We start from the raw sequence: 14,934 nt of genomic DNA on the forward strand, positions 1-14,934 counted from the left end.
AGACAGATGGAAAGAGAGAGAGACAAACAGGGAGACAGATAGAAAGAGAGAGAGACAAACAGGGAGACAGATAGAAAGCGAGAGAGAGACAGAGAGACAAACAGGGAGACAGATGGAAAGAGAGAGAGACAAACAGGGAGACAGATGGAAAGAGGGAGAGACAAACAGGGAGACAGATGGAAAGAGAGAGAGACAGAGAGACAAACAGGGAGACAGATAGAAAGAGAGAGAGAGAGAGAGACAAACAGGGAGACAGATGGAAAGAGAGAGAGACAAACAGGGAGACAGATAGAAAGAGAGAGAGACAAACAGGGAGACAGATAGAAAGAGAGAGAGACAAACAGGGAGACAGATGGAAAGAGAGAGAGAGACAGAGAGACAAACAGGGAGACAGATGGAAAGAGAGAGAGAGACAGAGAGACAATCAGGGAGACAGATGGAAAGAGAGAGAGAGACAGAGAGACAAACAGGGAGACAGATGGAAAGAAAGAGAGAGACAGAGAGAAATATTCACTAATTCTAAAAATAGAGAAATTTCTGGAAACACCTCAAACTCAGTGAGCCTCAATCGTATCATTCCAAAATCCTGCGATACCAAGAGCTGACCAAAGACAGATCGAACAAGAGAGAGAGAGAGAGAGAGAGAGAGAGAGAGAGAGAGAGAGAGAAACAGGGAGAGAGAAAGACAGAGCGATAGATGAAGAAAAAGAGAGAAAATGAAAGAGGCAGAAAGAGAGTGATGCAGAGAGAGATACAGAAATACAGTCAGACAGAGAGAGAAGAAAGAAAAGGACAGAAGAGATTGTTATGGACTCTTCATTTATCTCATCTTCTCCGAGTTCATTCATCCGTCTCTCTGTCTGTCTCTCTCTCCATCTCTCTCTCCCTCTCTCTGTTCTGTTCATTTACACACTGTATCACAGTAGCAGATGTTTTAGCACTGAATTAGCTTTTGGCAAAGCTATAAACGATCACAGTGGAGGAACAGCAACACCTGCTGATCTGATAAATCACTCCTGATGAGCTCTGTGTGTGTGTGTGTGTGTGTGTGTGTGTGTGTGTGTGTGTGTTTCGCAGGTACATGCCTGGTTCTCGGCTGTCTCATCTACCCTGACGGCTGGGATGCGGAGCAGGTGAAGCGGATGTGCGGAGAGCAGACGGATAAGTACACGATCGGAGAGTGCTCGGTGCGCTGGGCCTACATCCTGGCCATCATGGGCATCATGGACGCCCTCATCCTCTCCTTCCTCGCCTTCGTGCTGGGAAACCGGCAGGACGGCCTCATGGGAGACGAGCTGCTGGGAGACAGTAAGAGGAATAAACTCTACTTCCTGTTCATTACGTCTTCATTTCACCCAAACGTCAGCGCAGTAGTTACGCTGGGAAAGTTCCGGGTCTTCAGAGTCGGGTTACGCAGCAACGATAGAAAGACTAATACGATGAGATATAAACGAGAACCGAGTAACACCGAGTAGTGTCTCCTCCAACCTTCTGAAACGTCCGAGCTCTGAATACTGACGTGTGCCGTTCACGTTCCAGTCTCTTCCTCACGTCTCGTCACACTGGCACCGATGAAACGTTTCCCAGATCGGGGGATTCAAAAAAAAAAAAAAAAAAAAGAGCCGTCGATAGATTTCAGCTCGGTTTCAGGCTTGTGTTCGCGCGTCACGTTTAATACAACGCGCACACCGATGGAGTTTAGGACCAAATCTGATTATCAGAACATTTCATAAACGAGGCTCCTGTTTCCTCAGGGCTTTTTTTTTATTTCCCTCCCTCTCTCCGCAGTCTCGGCTGCTCTACGGAAGGTTCGTGAGCTGTGAATTTTAAACGTTCCCCAGATAGCCAACAACATGTTTTCGCTTCTAGCGGCCATGTCTCACAACAGCTCTACAGAAAAAAGAAGAAGAAGAAGAAGAAAAATCGGAGGACGTGAAAAAAATTCGACTCGGACGTTTTAACGGTCTGTGTGTGTGTGTATGGGGGGAGGGGGGGGGGGCAAACAACAACAACAACAACAACAACACGAAAAAACTTGATTTACGGAGGATCGTTCGATTCCCCGCACGTGTGAACTCAATACGTGTGACATCACGTGATAAATAAAAGCACGTGGAAAAGTGAAGATATTTCGTAGTGTTCAGCTTTAGCGCTAGTGTTTTATTCCTCTTATACTACAGCAAGTTCCCGTTCTAGAACGTTCTATAAACAGTCGCTCCGTCGGCAGAACTCTCTTTATTTTCTCTCGCGCGAAATGAATAAGACGGAACGAAAAGAGAAGGAAGCGCGGCTTGTCGTCGTAAGTTTTACAGATTTACACCGGAGACTCCTTCCGTGAAGGTTTCCTTTTTTTTCTCAACCTGTTCATTACGAGACTCTTGTGAACGTGCCGTCGCTATAGAAACCATCGAAACGTACGAGAGCCAGCGCGTTGATACGGTGTGAAGCTGCGCGACTGTCCGAGCTGCTGTTATAGGAAATGAATCGACACCTTCTTCTGGCCAATCACCATCCGGAATTCTCCCGCACTAATGACTGCGCCTTGTGTGGAATCGGAGCCGCGGTTAAAAAAAACAAAAACACTAAAACAAAACGGAACTATTTTTAGGTTTCGGTTCTCGGACTCAACGTTCCTCTGAAACATCACCTCTGTAATCGAGATCCGACTTTAAAATCCGATCCGCTGGGAAAATCCGAGTCGGGCGCGTGAAGGTTTGGAAACCGAAGCGTGAAATAGCCGAGAGATGAGAATTAAAACCACGCTTTATGAAGGTGGATGATGAGCTGGATATTCCGGCATGATCTGCTTTCTCATCTCACCTGCGCTCCTCCACTCACGTGTTCATCTTTCAGAGGAATGAGGAGGAGAGAAAATCAGACGGAGATCGAGCAGGACGAGACGAGGAGAGAAAGCGAGGACGCGTAATGGTCATTAAGGGGAAGATGGGACGGCGAGAGCGAGAGCGAGGAGGTGAAGGATGGAGAGGAGAAGAAAGCGAGAGATAAGGAATGAAGTCTCTGTGGGTTTGGGGTTAATTCAAGCTCCAGGCATCAGACTGAGTCGTGCATTACTAATGTGTGTTTACACAGTTCACAGTTCTCAAAAACTTCACAGGAGAGCAAAACGTCACACACACACACACACACACACACACGGATAACATACGTTTCACGTCACATGACCAGGGTTTGTTGAAAGCCCTATTCAGACTGGATTCGTTTTCTACGAGGAGGTGTGGAACCGAATGATTCGTGACACACACAGAGCATACACAAGCTCACGAAGACACGCTTCATCCGTGTGTGTGTGTGTGTGTGTGTGTGTGTGTGTGTGCATCGTCATAATTACTACAAGTCCAAAAAACGGATCCCGTCTCAACCGTCCTTTAGTGAGCTTAGTTTACGTTTGCGCTTGTAAACCGTTAAAGCGGCAGTATGTCCGTTTTAAGGCTACCACCTAGAGCTGTAATAATCACTTGTTTTTAAAAGATATCTCAAAACAGTGATGATTGACAATCCTGGAATTATGAAAAGTCTGGCTGTTTTCTTAGTTTCAGGCTTCTTGTTGGATTTTTCTGGCCCTGAAATTACATCCGCTAATAAGCAGCTTCGCAGTTGTCCGTTTTCCTTAAAAAACCAACAACTCGCATATAGGGCGTATTTAGTTTGAACACAGGAAGCCGAGGTCAGTTTTGGAGGAAGAGGAGAGCTGTTGAACGTGGAAGGTGAGGGTGTGTGTTTATTACAACTGCAAGTCACATACTGCCGCTTTAAATTTTAAAAAAAATCGAGATTATAAAGCCTAAGAATTCTGAAACGTCCGGGCGTCAGGGAGGAGAACCACATGTGCTTTGAAGTGGATGTTTATTATTTTGGTGATTTTTACGAATTTTTTTTTTTACAAATTTACTGTAAAATTACAGGTTTTTTTTATTTCAGTACAAAAAAAAATAAACATAAATAAAACAAGAAATCTTTAGCAATGAAACGCGTCTCAGCTGATTTCATTTTTAATGTCCAGTTTCTTTAACTGCTGTATTACTTTCTATTTTCACCCGCAGTCAGCAGAAGTTATTTTTACTCTCCATATAAATAAATATTGTTTATGATTGGGGAAAATGAATGTTTTTGTATTTTCTTATTGGTGGACATTTAGATTTGTAGATATATATTGATTTAGTGGTTGCTGTGCTTTATTTTAACAGAAAGTGGAAATGCATAGGCGGCTCAGCTGGAGGGGGTGAGTGCTCAATTACCTTTAAAAAGAATAATAATAATAATAATAATAATAATAAAGACAGTCGGATCTCTAACCTGTGCTTCTTTAGGTTTTGTGATTTCTTAAAAACCGTTATTTTATTTTTTTATGCTTGAAATGAACGGCACACGTGGATATAAAAAGTCAACACGCCCCTGTTAAAAAGGCATGCGCGATGCTGCCAGCACCGCGCTTCACCGTGCGGATGGTGATGCGCTTTCGTTTGTTTTTTTGCACCCGACATACCTTTTGGAATGATGGAATTATTATACCTTTAGGAATCGGTCTCATTAGACCGTAGCTCACTTTGCTCCATGGTTTGGGGTGATTTCGATGTTTTTTTGTGAGAAAGGGCTTCCGTCTAGCCGCCCCACCCAACCGTCCAGACGTGTGAAGAATACGAGAGATTGTTGTCACATGCAGAGAGCAATCAGGACTCGTCAGATGTTCCTGCAGCTCCTTTAACGTTGCTGTCGGTCTCCCGGAAGCCTCACTGGTAAGTCTGTATCTTCTCCTCGGGTAAATTTTGTCAGGACGTCCTGTTCTTGGTGATGTCACTGCGGCGCTCCGTTTTCTCCACTTGTTGATGACGGCCTTCACGGTGTTCATCTGATGTTTTGGACATTATTTTATACCGATCAATTCCTTTCACCAAGTGAGACCCCGTACATGCTCTGTAAGCTCTTTGAGGACTTCAGCAGTCAGATGAAACCAAGAACGTGCCGAAACTCCTAGAGAAACAGCCGGTCTTTATTCGGGGGTTAATTTAATCAGAATCATTTCACTGATGAGAGCTGATGAGATGATGAATACTTTTACACAGGAGATTGAATGTGATTGGTTCGTTCTGAACACAGCCACGCCCCCAGTTATAAAAGGGTGTGCACACTTACGCACGCAGGTTATTGTTTTTTTTTATTTTTCCCTAAAATGTTTCTGATTGTTTTTGACTTTATTTTTGTTACACGTTGTAATTTCACATTGAGGAGGGAAAAACCATCACAGAAACCTGCGGTTTTAACAGGGGTGTGTAGACTTTTTATATCCACCGTGATTCCTAACGGTGAAACTAAAACTGAAACATCTGTATGAAACTATTTACAACAAACTCATTTCCTCATCGTTTGTTTACGTATGAACTGACTTTACAATTATTTAAAATGATTTACGACTTATTTGATTTGATTTTTTTCCCCCACCGCATCATTTCCCGAGACACCGACGAGGAACAACAACGATTCTGTTCCATAAAACACAGACAATTCTTTAACGTTTAGAATGACTCCATTCCTTTATCTTTTAAAAGAATTCTTATATATAGTGCGTCATAATTTAGAATTAATTCTACTCTGTTTGGTTTTATGTCGTTATTACTGTCCTGGAGTATCTCTCTTCTGTCAGTGTAAAAATTCTGTTTCGGTTTCACATCATTGTTCGTTTGTTTGTTTGTTTGTTTGTTTGTTTGTTTACGTATCCTCTGTTCTGTTGTACGTTTTTATACAGTTGTTTTATTTTGTAGATTTTATTTTGCCGTGTGATCTATTTTCATCGACTTTTACGCAGTTATTTCGTTTAGTTTTTAGAATGATTCTACTCGTTTTTTTTTCTTTTTGTATACGCTTTAGATGTGTTTATTTTATTCTTATTTTATTCGGTTGTTATGTGTCGCATGAAATGATTTTCTTTCTTCTTTTTTTTTAATTTATCGAATTATTCTGTTCTGTTTGGTTTTCTGTAATGATTTCTTTTTTAGATGACTTGCTGTGTGTTGTGTGTTTGTTTAGAATTCTGTTCTATTTAATTTGATGTCATTATTATTTATTGTTTATTACTCCGTGTTATACAGTAATTATATATGATATAAGGGTAGGGGGAAATGTATAGAGTTAAATGATATAAGTTAGGAAAATATGATTTTTTTTTTTTTTCAGAAAGCATTCCCCTGTTTTCTTCTTTAAGGGTTTGTGTATTTTTATTTTATTTCTTTATTTTTTTGTAGTTTACTCTTTTTTCCCCTCTTTTCTCCCCAGGGTGACTTGATCAGTTGAAAGAAAAGAAGAAGTAAAGTTACATGCTCCAGTCACCATCCAGCTTTTTACCCAGCATGCTGCGGGGCTGAGGCCTGTGTGTGTTTAGAGGGAGATAAAGAATGACGTCTAGATTGTTGAAGAAGAAAAGACTTTACACAGCTGTGAGGACTGGACCAGGCAGCTACACTCTCACTCACACACACACAGACACACACACACACATACACACTCTCACACACACACACACACACACACACACTCTCACACACACAGACCCTGCCGTTTAGTGTGTTAGGATCGGTGTCAGTATTCCACTGTTTGTCTGTTTGTCTGTATTTACACACACACACACACACACACACACACACACACACCCCTGACATAAACATGTCCATGTTTTGGAGTTTGTTGGTTATTTTAGTGTTAGTCGACCGGACTGAACACTCGAGGTGGACCTGAAGAGACTGTTACCATGGCGACGGATAACACCGGAGGAGAACGCGGGAGCCACGGCGACCGCTCTTTCCTCTCACAAGTAAATTACCACAACAGAGGTGCCAAAAAAACCCCACCACACACACACACACACACACACACACAAGGTTTATTTAAAAATATTAGATGGTGATGAACGCCACATGTCAGTGCTGTGTTGTTTTCTTCCATGTTAAAGCGTTAAACAAACAAACAAACAAACAAACAAACAAACATAATGTCCCAAAGCTTCAGCCAATCTGAAGAAAATGTCAACGTCCTCGACGGATTTATTTGGTTTTCAGCGTCACCCGTGTCTCCGTCGTCCACGTACAGCGGTACACAGCTACGTGCTAGCTAGCTCAACTCTAACCCCGAGTCATTCGCTGGCTTCCTCTCCGCCTCCACGTTTCCCAGTTGCCTAGCAACAGAGTCCATCAGCGTGCTAGTTCTCGAGACGAGGGAATAGGGAGCAGGGAGAGATTTGGAACACACACACACACACACACACACACACACACACACACACACACACACACATCATGTATGTAACAGAAATGAAGTTCCATAAGAACAACCAGGATTCATGAAGAATTACTGCAAGTGTGTAGAGTCGTTTGGGGAAAATCCTTTTTATAATTTATTTTTATTTGAAATGATTATTTATTCATTTGTATTATTTAATATGATTTAGATTTTTCTTTCTCATGTCATCGTTTATTTCTTTTCTTTTTCTTTCGGGATTATTTGTTCCTGTTGTGTTGTACATAAATGTTTGTTTTTTTCCCTAGATAATTCTATTATTTATTTCTGTGGTTTTATGTATATGTTTTATAAAATAATTTTTTTCCCATTGTATTTTCATCCGTGTTATATGTTTTATGTCATTTTTTTTCTTTCTTTTTTATTATTATTTTTTTTATTTTAAAGAATTATTTTGTTCTGCTGCAAAAATCGCTTTTATTATGAAAGGGTTATCAGAAGCAGTTAATATTCATTAAACAAATAATAATTGGACACTTCAATTCGACTTCAAATCCGCTCTCTCCTTTTAAAAAAAACACAAACAAACAAACAACAAAAACAACCATATAAATGTTTTGGATATTTTTTAGCCATAAAAAATATTTTGACATTTTTGTTTAGATAAATCTCAACGTGTCCAATTATTTTCAGCTCATCCTTAAAACTTGAAAAAAGCTCCAGTGAAACGTGTTTATTCACGTCAGCGTCCGTGTCGTATTTCTGTCCATGACTCCCAAATCTCACATGACTTCCTGTTTTTGGACAGTATTATAGCATAGAGCGCTGTGTGTGTGTGTGTGTGTGTGTGTGTGTGTGTGTGTGTGTGTGTGTGTGTGTGCGATGTTAACGTCAGTGCTGTTATGCGAACGTCTCCGTACCGTCGCCGTCTAACAGGCACGTGCCAATAACCTGTTACGTCACATAACGTCATGTTTAACACGTGATCACTGCGCTCAAGTGAGTTTACACTCCGCTAGCTAACGTAACACGACCTCACAGATTATGTACATAGCTTGGTTAGCTAGCTATATTATTATTATTATTATTATTATTATTATTATTATTATTATTATTATTAAAAAGTAGTCTTGTTGTGTTCACCTCCAGGAAATTAGCTGTTGCTAGTCGGGGATCGGTTCTCAGGCAAGCTAATGACCGAGCGAGTGTCCGTCGATAAATAAACGTCATGTACACGACGGTTAAAAAGCTGCCCAATACGACGGATACGTCGTAACTTCAGTGTTACAATTTCGGACGTTTTTTTTTTTCCCTCATAAGACTTAATCGATGTACTTATAGTACACTAATAGTGGATTCGGTAACGTGTTTTAATTTGCGCCGAGTCTCAAATCACATACTGCTGTACTAGAGAAATCCGAAAACAAACGGAGTACAGCGTAAAGAGCCGGAAGAGAAGGGGCGGGGCTTGTAACAGGGGAAGGGACGGACGGAACCAACATGGCTGCCGAATAAGCTGACTGTTCTAGCTATGTACACACCCACGCGCTCTGCTACTTCCTTCCGAGCGATATTTTTTCTTCGTAATGTTCTTCTCTACACGCATCTAACGAGACGTCGTGCACGACAGGACAAGTTGAAACTTTTTCATCCATTTTTGCGTCAAACAGTAAACGGGAACTGGCTGCAGCCGAGAAGGAAAGTCGTGAGTGAAGAACTGAAGGGACGTCGTGCCGTACGATCGGGTCCGAGGAATCGTTCGGATTTGTCACTTTACCGTGTCGCACGTCACTTGCATTTAAATGAGAAAATCGGAATCGTCGCTCGTCACCGTGGCCACGGCTACGTGTCACGTACGTACGTATCGCCCGTCGATTTATCGCTCGCTAGCGTGAACGTAGGGTTAGTGTTTAAACAGAACAAACGTAAAAGTCGGGTCTACATTAGTACGTAGTGATATAGTGAATACTTTTACATATGATGTCATTGTGTGTGATTTGGGACTGTGCTAATGTTTCCTAACTAACCTGTTACCTAACATTAATGCTAGCTCTTCTGCTATCTAATGGAAGGAAGCTAGCCAACATGAGGTAAACGGTTTAATCCTTATGGTTTGCTTCTGACCGATCAGATCGAGACACAGCCTTCACCTTCACACACGGTGTGTAATTACGAGAGTATTATGAAAGACACGCGGTATTTACGTTGTATATATTCTGCCTAATGCGTTTGTTAATTTAAGGTTCAACAGGGTCTGACTGCAGATCACTTCACAACTACATTCTGTTACCCAGCTAGCTAATAGAAGCTAACAGAACAGTATTTTTTGAGTCACGGTCATAATCTTTACTGATAACGCTAACTAGCCAGCTAGCATAAACTTTACGTTTTTTGTTTTTTTTTGAGTACTCAGATTTTAGATTTGGGCGTGTCTTCGTGGCTCGAAGACATGCCCCGCCCACTCCGTCAGTCTGCAGACACACCCTAGTAATTCTTTTTCTCTTGAATTTACTGTCTTTTATTTGATTTGAAGTGTAAATGTAATATTGTTATGTACAAAAAAGACAAATGTGACATCATGAAAGAGGAAGTTGTTCTAATTTTTTTTTTAAAGTGAAATATTGTAATAATATCGTAAACCGTAAAAAAAAAAAAAAAAAAAGGATACAAAATGATCTTGACAGACAAACACGGTTGTAGGTGAATAATAACGTTTGTACGCGCATGTTCTGATTTCGCCGAGTTACAGGCATCACTGTGCTCGACAAGGGCGGAGACTTTACATCCAACACGGGCTTTTAATGACCAAATACTGACCAAATGCTTAGCTAATTTTACCTGGCAAAATTAGCTAAGCTAGTTCACTAATTAAACACAGTATTCCGCTAATGTTAGCTAACCTAACATAAATGCTAGTGCTTCAGGTGTAAGTAGCTAGCCAAGCTTGCTAGGAAGCTAGCTAACGTAAGGTATCGCTTTTTCCTGATCAGATTGAGACACAACCTTTGGTGTTAGCTAAATAAAATGCTACTCCTAGCTAGCTAGCTAACTTGACAGTGAAGCTAGCTCTTCTGCAGTGAGCTTAGCGATCTGACGTTACCTAGCTGCATCATTCTGTGTGATTTGTGGCTTTCTGGCTTTAATTTTGCAATGTAATACTTTAGCTAGCTCACTGTCAAAACACAGTGTTCTGCTAATGTTTGCTAGTAATCATAGCTGTCTAAAATTAATCTGATTGAGACACAGCTACAGAGCAAGTTAGTTAAGCTTGGCCTAGTTAGGCCTAGCTATATGGTGTCAGTTATCTAGCCAAGCATGCTAGGAAGCTAGCTAATGTGAGGTAAAGCATTATAATTTGCTATTAGCTATTTAGATCGAGACACAGCTACCGGAGTTAGGTAGCTAAAGTAGCAATCATGCTAGCTCTTATCCTGTAAGCCTAGCTAGCTGATGTTTGCTAGCTAACTGGCTGGTTTAGCTAACATTTAAGCTAGCACTTTAACAGTAAGTCTGGGTATCTGATGGTAATTATCTATACAAGCTTGCTAGGAACCTAGCTAACATGAGGTAAACAATGGTTTGCTATTGGCTGTTCAGAAGCTCCACCCCCTGTGATGTCACTCTGTAAAATCAGGACATGACAAATACTGAAGCTGATTTAGAATTGATATCCGTCTTCTTCTTCCTCTTCTTCTTCTTCTTCTTCTTCTTATATCTGTACATTACTGAAGTCCCCGATGTTGGGTGTCTGTCTTGTCTAATGTTCTTATATGTATATAGAATTAAAATAAATAAAGAAATGTAAATATTCCATAAAATCATCATTTAAAAAAACACCATCTAGAGATTGATTCAAAGATGTAAGTGAATAAAAAGTTCTTTCAAAAGACAATCACAGATCATGAGGGTTTTCTTTTTCCTGAATAAACAAATAAAAATGATTTGTGTTGTGCTTCAAATGCTAGCTAACATGAGGCAGGATTTCTGAGAGGAATTTAATGCCATATATATTGATAAACATAATCTTCAATGCTAATGCTAACTAGATAACATGAGACATTATTTCTGAGAGGACTTTAACGGCATATCTATTCATAATGATAATCTTCATTGCTAATGCTAACTAGATAACATGAGGCAGGATTTCTGAGAGGAATTTAATGCCATATATCTTGATAAACATAATCTTCACTGCTAATGCTAACTAGATAACATGAGACGTTATCTCTAAAAGGATTTTAATACCAAATCTATTGATAATCATAATCCTCACTGATAATGCTAACTAGCTAACACATGAGAATATTTCTGAGAGGATTTTAACTCGTATCAATAAACAATCCCACTCTTTACTGCTAATGCTATCTAGCTAACATGAGGCAGGATTTCTGAGAGGATTTTATGCCATATATATTGATAATCATAATCTTCTTTGCTAATGCTAACTAGCTAACATGAGACAGGATTTCTGAGAGGATTTTATGCCATATATATTGATAATCATAATCTTCTTTGCTAATGCTAACTAGCTAACATGAGGCAGGATTTCTGAGAGGATTTTATGCCACATATATTGATAATCATAATCTTCTTTGCTAATGCTAACTAGCTAAGATGAGGCAGGATTTCTGAGAGGATTTTATGCCATATATTGATAATTATAATCCTCGCTGCTAATGCTAACTAGCTAATATATGAGAAGATTTCTGAGAGGATTTTAAGTCGTATCAATAAACAATCCCACTCCTTACTACTAATGCTACCTAGTTAACGTGAGGCAGGATTTCTGAAAGGATTTTAATGCCATATATATTGATAAACATAATCTTCATTGCTAATGCTAACTAGATAACATTTGGCAGGATTTCTGAGATTTCTGCTGTCCAACGGTATTCAGCTAAAGCTGAAGAAATCTAGCAAGCAAATGCTAGCTAGATAATCTTACTATAGTTCTTTCTGTTGTTAAATCATATTTTTAAAAGACAGACATGACTCGTGGATTTTTAAAACCTTTATTTGCACACCGAGGTCAATTTTTTCCCCTTTGCTACAGACGCTAAACGTTTCTCAACAACAGTGTTGAGCAAAGGTATTAAAAACAAGCTTCACTTGAAGCTTCATTTCCGAAGGACGAAGACATTTCCGTTCAAATCTCGCTTTACATAGCCAAAACCCTGCTCTAAATGTAATTAGCATGCTAGCTAGTAAACATCTTATGTATTTACGTATCAACTTGATCCAGTGTTTCATCATTTCCAGATCAAATCTTTTTGTATAAAACTTTTGATTAGTTACTGCGTGAAGTTGTATTGTTGTTGAATAAACACCAGTTAATTCTTAGCATAACAGAACGACTGAATCAAAATGGCCACCGTGATTTAGCGCGCCAACGTTACTGCAACAGAAACTGCAACAGACATCAGTTTAACTTCGTTGTGCTAATGTGCACTTTAATATGCACTAATATTTATCAATATGTAAAGCCATATTTGGTTAATTGCCCTCTTATCTTTGTTGTTTTATTCGACGGAAATTGCCGGACAATTACTCATTACGTTCTCAATCAAGTTACAATCTTTGTGCGCCCCTTAAAGCTTGGTAAAACCAAGATTGGAATTGGATTGGAATCCGGATTGGAATTTTTTCCAGACGGAGATGAAGCTACAAAACTTGGAGTCTTATAGTCATTTTAAATTTTGACTATGTAACCTAGAGAGGGAATTAATGGTGTGTAAATGTTTTTAATTGGTTGGATGTTTTATGTTGGATTTAGTATTGTACGTTGTAACTTTGTTGGACAATTGTATATGCAAACTCGGCTGCTTATCTTGGACAGGACACTCATGTAAGAGAGAAGTTTAATCCCAGTGAGTCTTTTTCCTGTTAAATAAAGGTAAAATAAAATATAAAAATAAATAAATAATAAAATCCGAGGAGTGCACACCTCTGCATTTGAGACGGAGCCGAGGAGAGAATGTTAAAACCAGTATTGAAATGCAGGGATGGTTCCAGCCTCTCTCTCTCTCTGCAGTAAAGGAGTGTAAAGCTGCTCACTTACGCCACCTGGTGGACGAACAGCAGCAGCATCAGACACGCCAAGGACAAAACGCTCAGCGACAGCACAATCCGATAATGATCCGATTACACAAGGTGTTGATTAAAGGTGCGCTCAAGTCGTGTCGGAAAGATCGTATTTACGAGTTGAATGCACATGAATGCCACGACAAAGTCGTAATCACGAGCGGGGAAACTGTGGATTTTGTTCGAACCCAGAGTTTCCAAGTTGGGGGCGTGTCAGTAAGAAAACATGGTGGAATCAACGCCTGTAGTCGAATGTAAATTTGTTGAAATCGAATGTTTACTCACCTAGGAAGCCGATTTCATTGCCTGCCCAAAATACAATAGCATTTACAGTATAAGGTTTATATATATATATATATATATATATATATATATATGAAAACAGCACCCTGCTACCTCAACACTCTCCTTACGTTCCCTCATACAATCTGCGACCGATTAACGACCGACGCATAGTAGTTCCTACTCAGCGTGACTCAAGGTCCCTTTCCAGAACCTTCACACTAACTGTCCCTCAGTGGTGGAATGAACTTCAATCCGGACCGCAGAATCTCTCACTATCTTCAAAAAACAGCTAAAGACCCACCTCTTCCGTGAACACCTAACCAACCCCTAAAACTCCAACCCCACATTATTGATTTAAAAAAAAAACAACAACCACCAAACAACAACAGAAAAAAACCTTACTCTTGCACCTCGACTCTGCTTTTCTAGAACTCAATTAAAAGATCTTGTACGGTAGCACTACTCGTATTGTTCTCCGCTTGATATATCGCTTTGCTTGTATTTTATCATTTGTAAGTCGATTTGGATAAAAGCGTCCGCTAAATGAATAAATGTAAATGTCAATAAAATGATCAAGTTTACAGTACAAAAAAAGTGAAACGCACCTGATGCGCATTCTTTGTTCGTCATTTTCTAGAAGCAGACTTTAAAATAGAATAAAAAAACCCTTGCTGTATTTTGTTTGTAGTTAATTAAGAGAGAATTTACGCCACCATCTTGCGCCGACCAAAGTGACCAGAACGCACCAGACGTCGCGAATACGAACTTCCCAGGCGGACTCGTGCAGTAATTTTATATAAAGGTAACGATCACAGCTGGAGATCACAGGTTTACATTAACGCGCTAATGCTCGAATACGTTTTCGCTCCTATACTAACTTTCTTTACAGTACAGAAATTAACGTTTATGGAAGGAGTCTCCAGAGTCCGAGGAAGTTTACGCTTTGCGCGTTCTCTGTAACGTAACTGCGATTTATTATTATTTTTTGCTGTTATATTAATTTCAAGAGAGAGAGACTTTATAGTTGCGCAACGTTAAATGTAACTATAAACGTATAAAAAGTACAATAATCAAAAATTTAAGGAGGAAACAGAAATAAAAGACTAGGAAGTGCCATTGTAGGAAAATAATCAGCTTTACTGTAACACCACCACACACACGCCGTGCATTCGGTCGTTCCTTCATTCGTTTTCGTTCTTCCCAGCAGCAGCATTAACTATCACAGCACGCCTTAACGATCTGAACACCGTAAACTAAACGAGGTCTTCAAGGTGAAGTCTGAGATGTTCAACCACGAGAGAAAAACACACAGGATGCAGGAGG

The 14,934-nt window shown here is 39.9% G+C and overlaps 1 protein-coding gene across 1 annotated transcript in view; it reads left to right on the forward strand.

Moving 5' to 3' along the window:
• Nucleotides 1-7,626, forward strand: part of lhfpl3 (LHFPL tetraspan subfamily member 3) — a 27,375-nt gene extending 19,749 nt beyond the window's left edge. Inside the window, exons 2-4 of the mRNA XM_017493975.3 lie at nt 1,078-1,308; nt 4,206-4,240; nt 6,289-7,626. Of these exons, the coding sequence (XP_017349464.1) occupies nt 1,078-1,308; nt 4,206-4,222 (248 nt within the window). The 3' untranslated portion in view covers nt 4,223-4,240; nt 6,289-7,626. The remainder of the gene's footprint in view (nt 1-1,077; nt 1,309-4,205; nt 4,241-6,288) is intronic.
• Nucleotides 7,627-14,934: the final 7,308 nt, after the last annotated feature.

This window comes from Ictalurus punctatus, chromosome 19 (assembly GCF_001660625.3).
Source record: "Ictalurus punctatus breed USDA103 chromosome 19, Coco_2.0, whole genome shotgun sequence".
In the NCBI taxonomy this organism is placed as follows: Eukaryota; Metazoa; Chordata; class Actinopteri; order Siluriformes; family Ictaluridae; genus Ictalurus; species Ictalurus punctatus.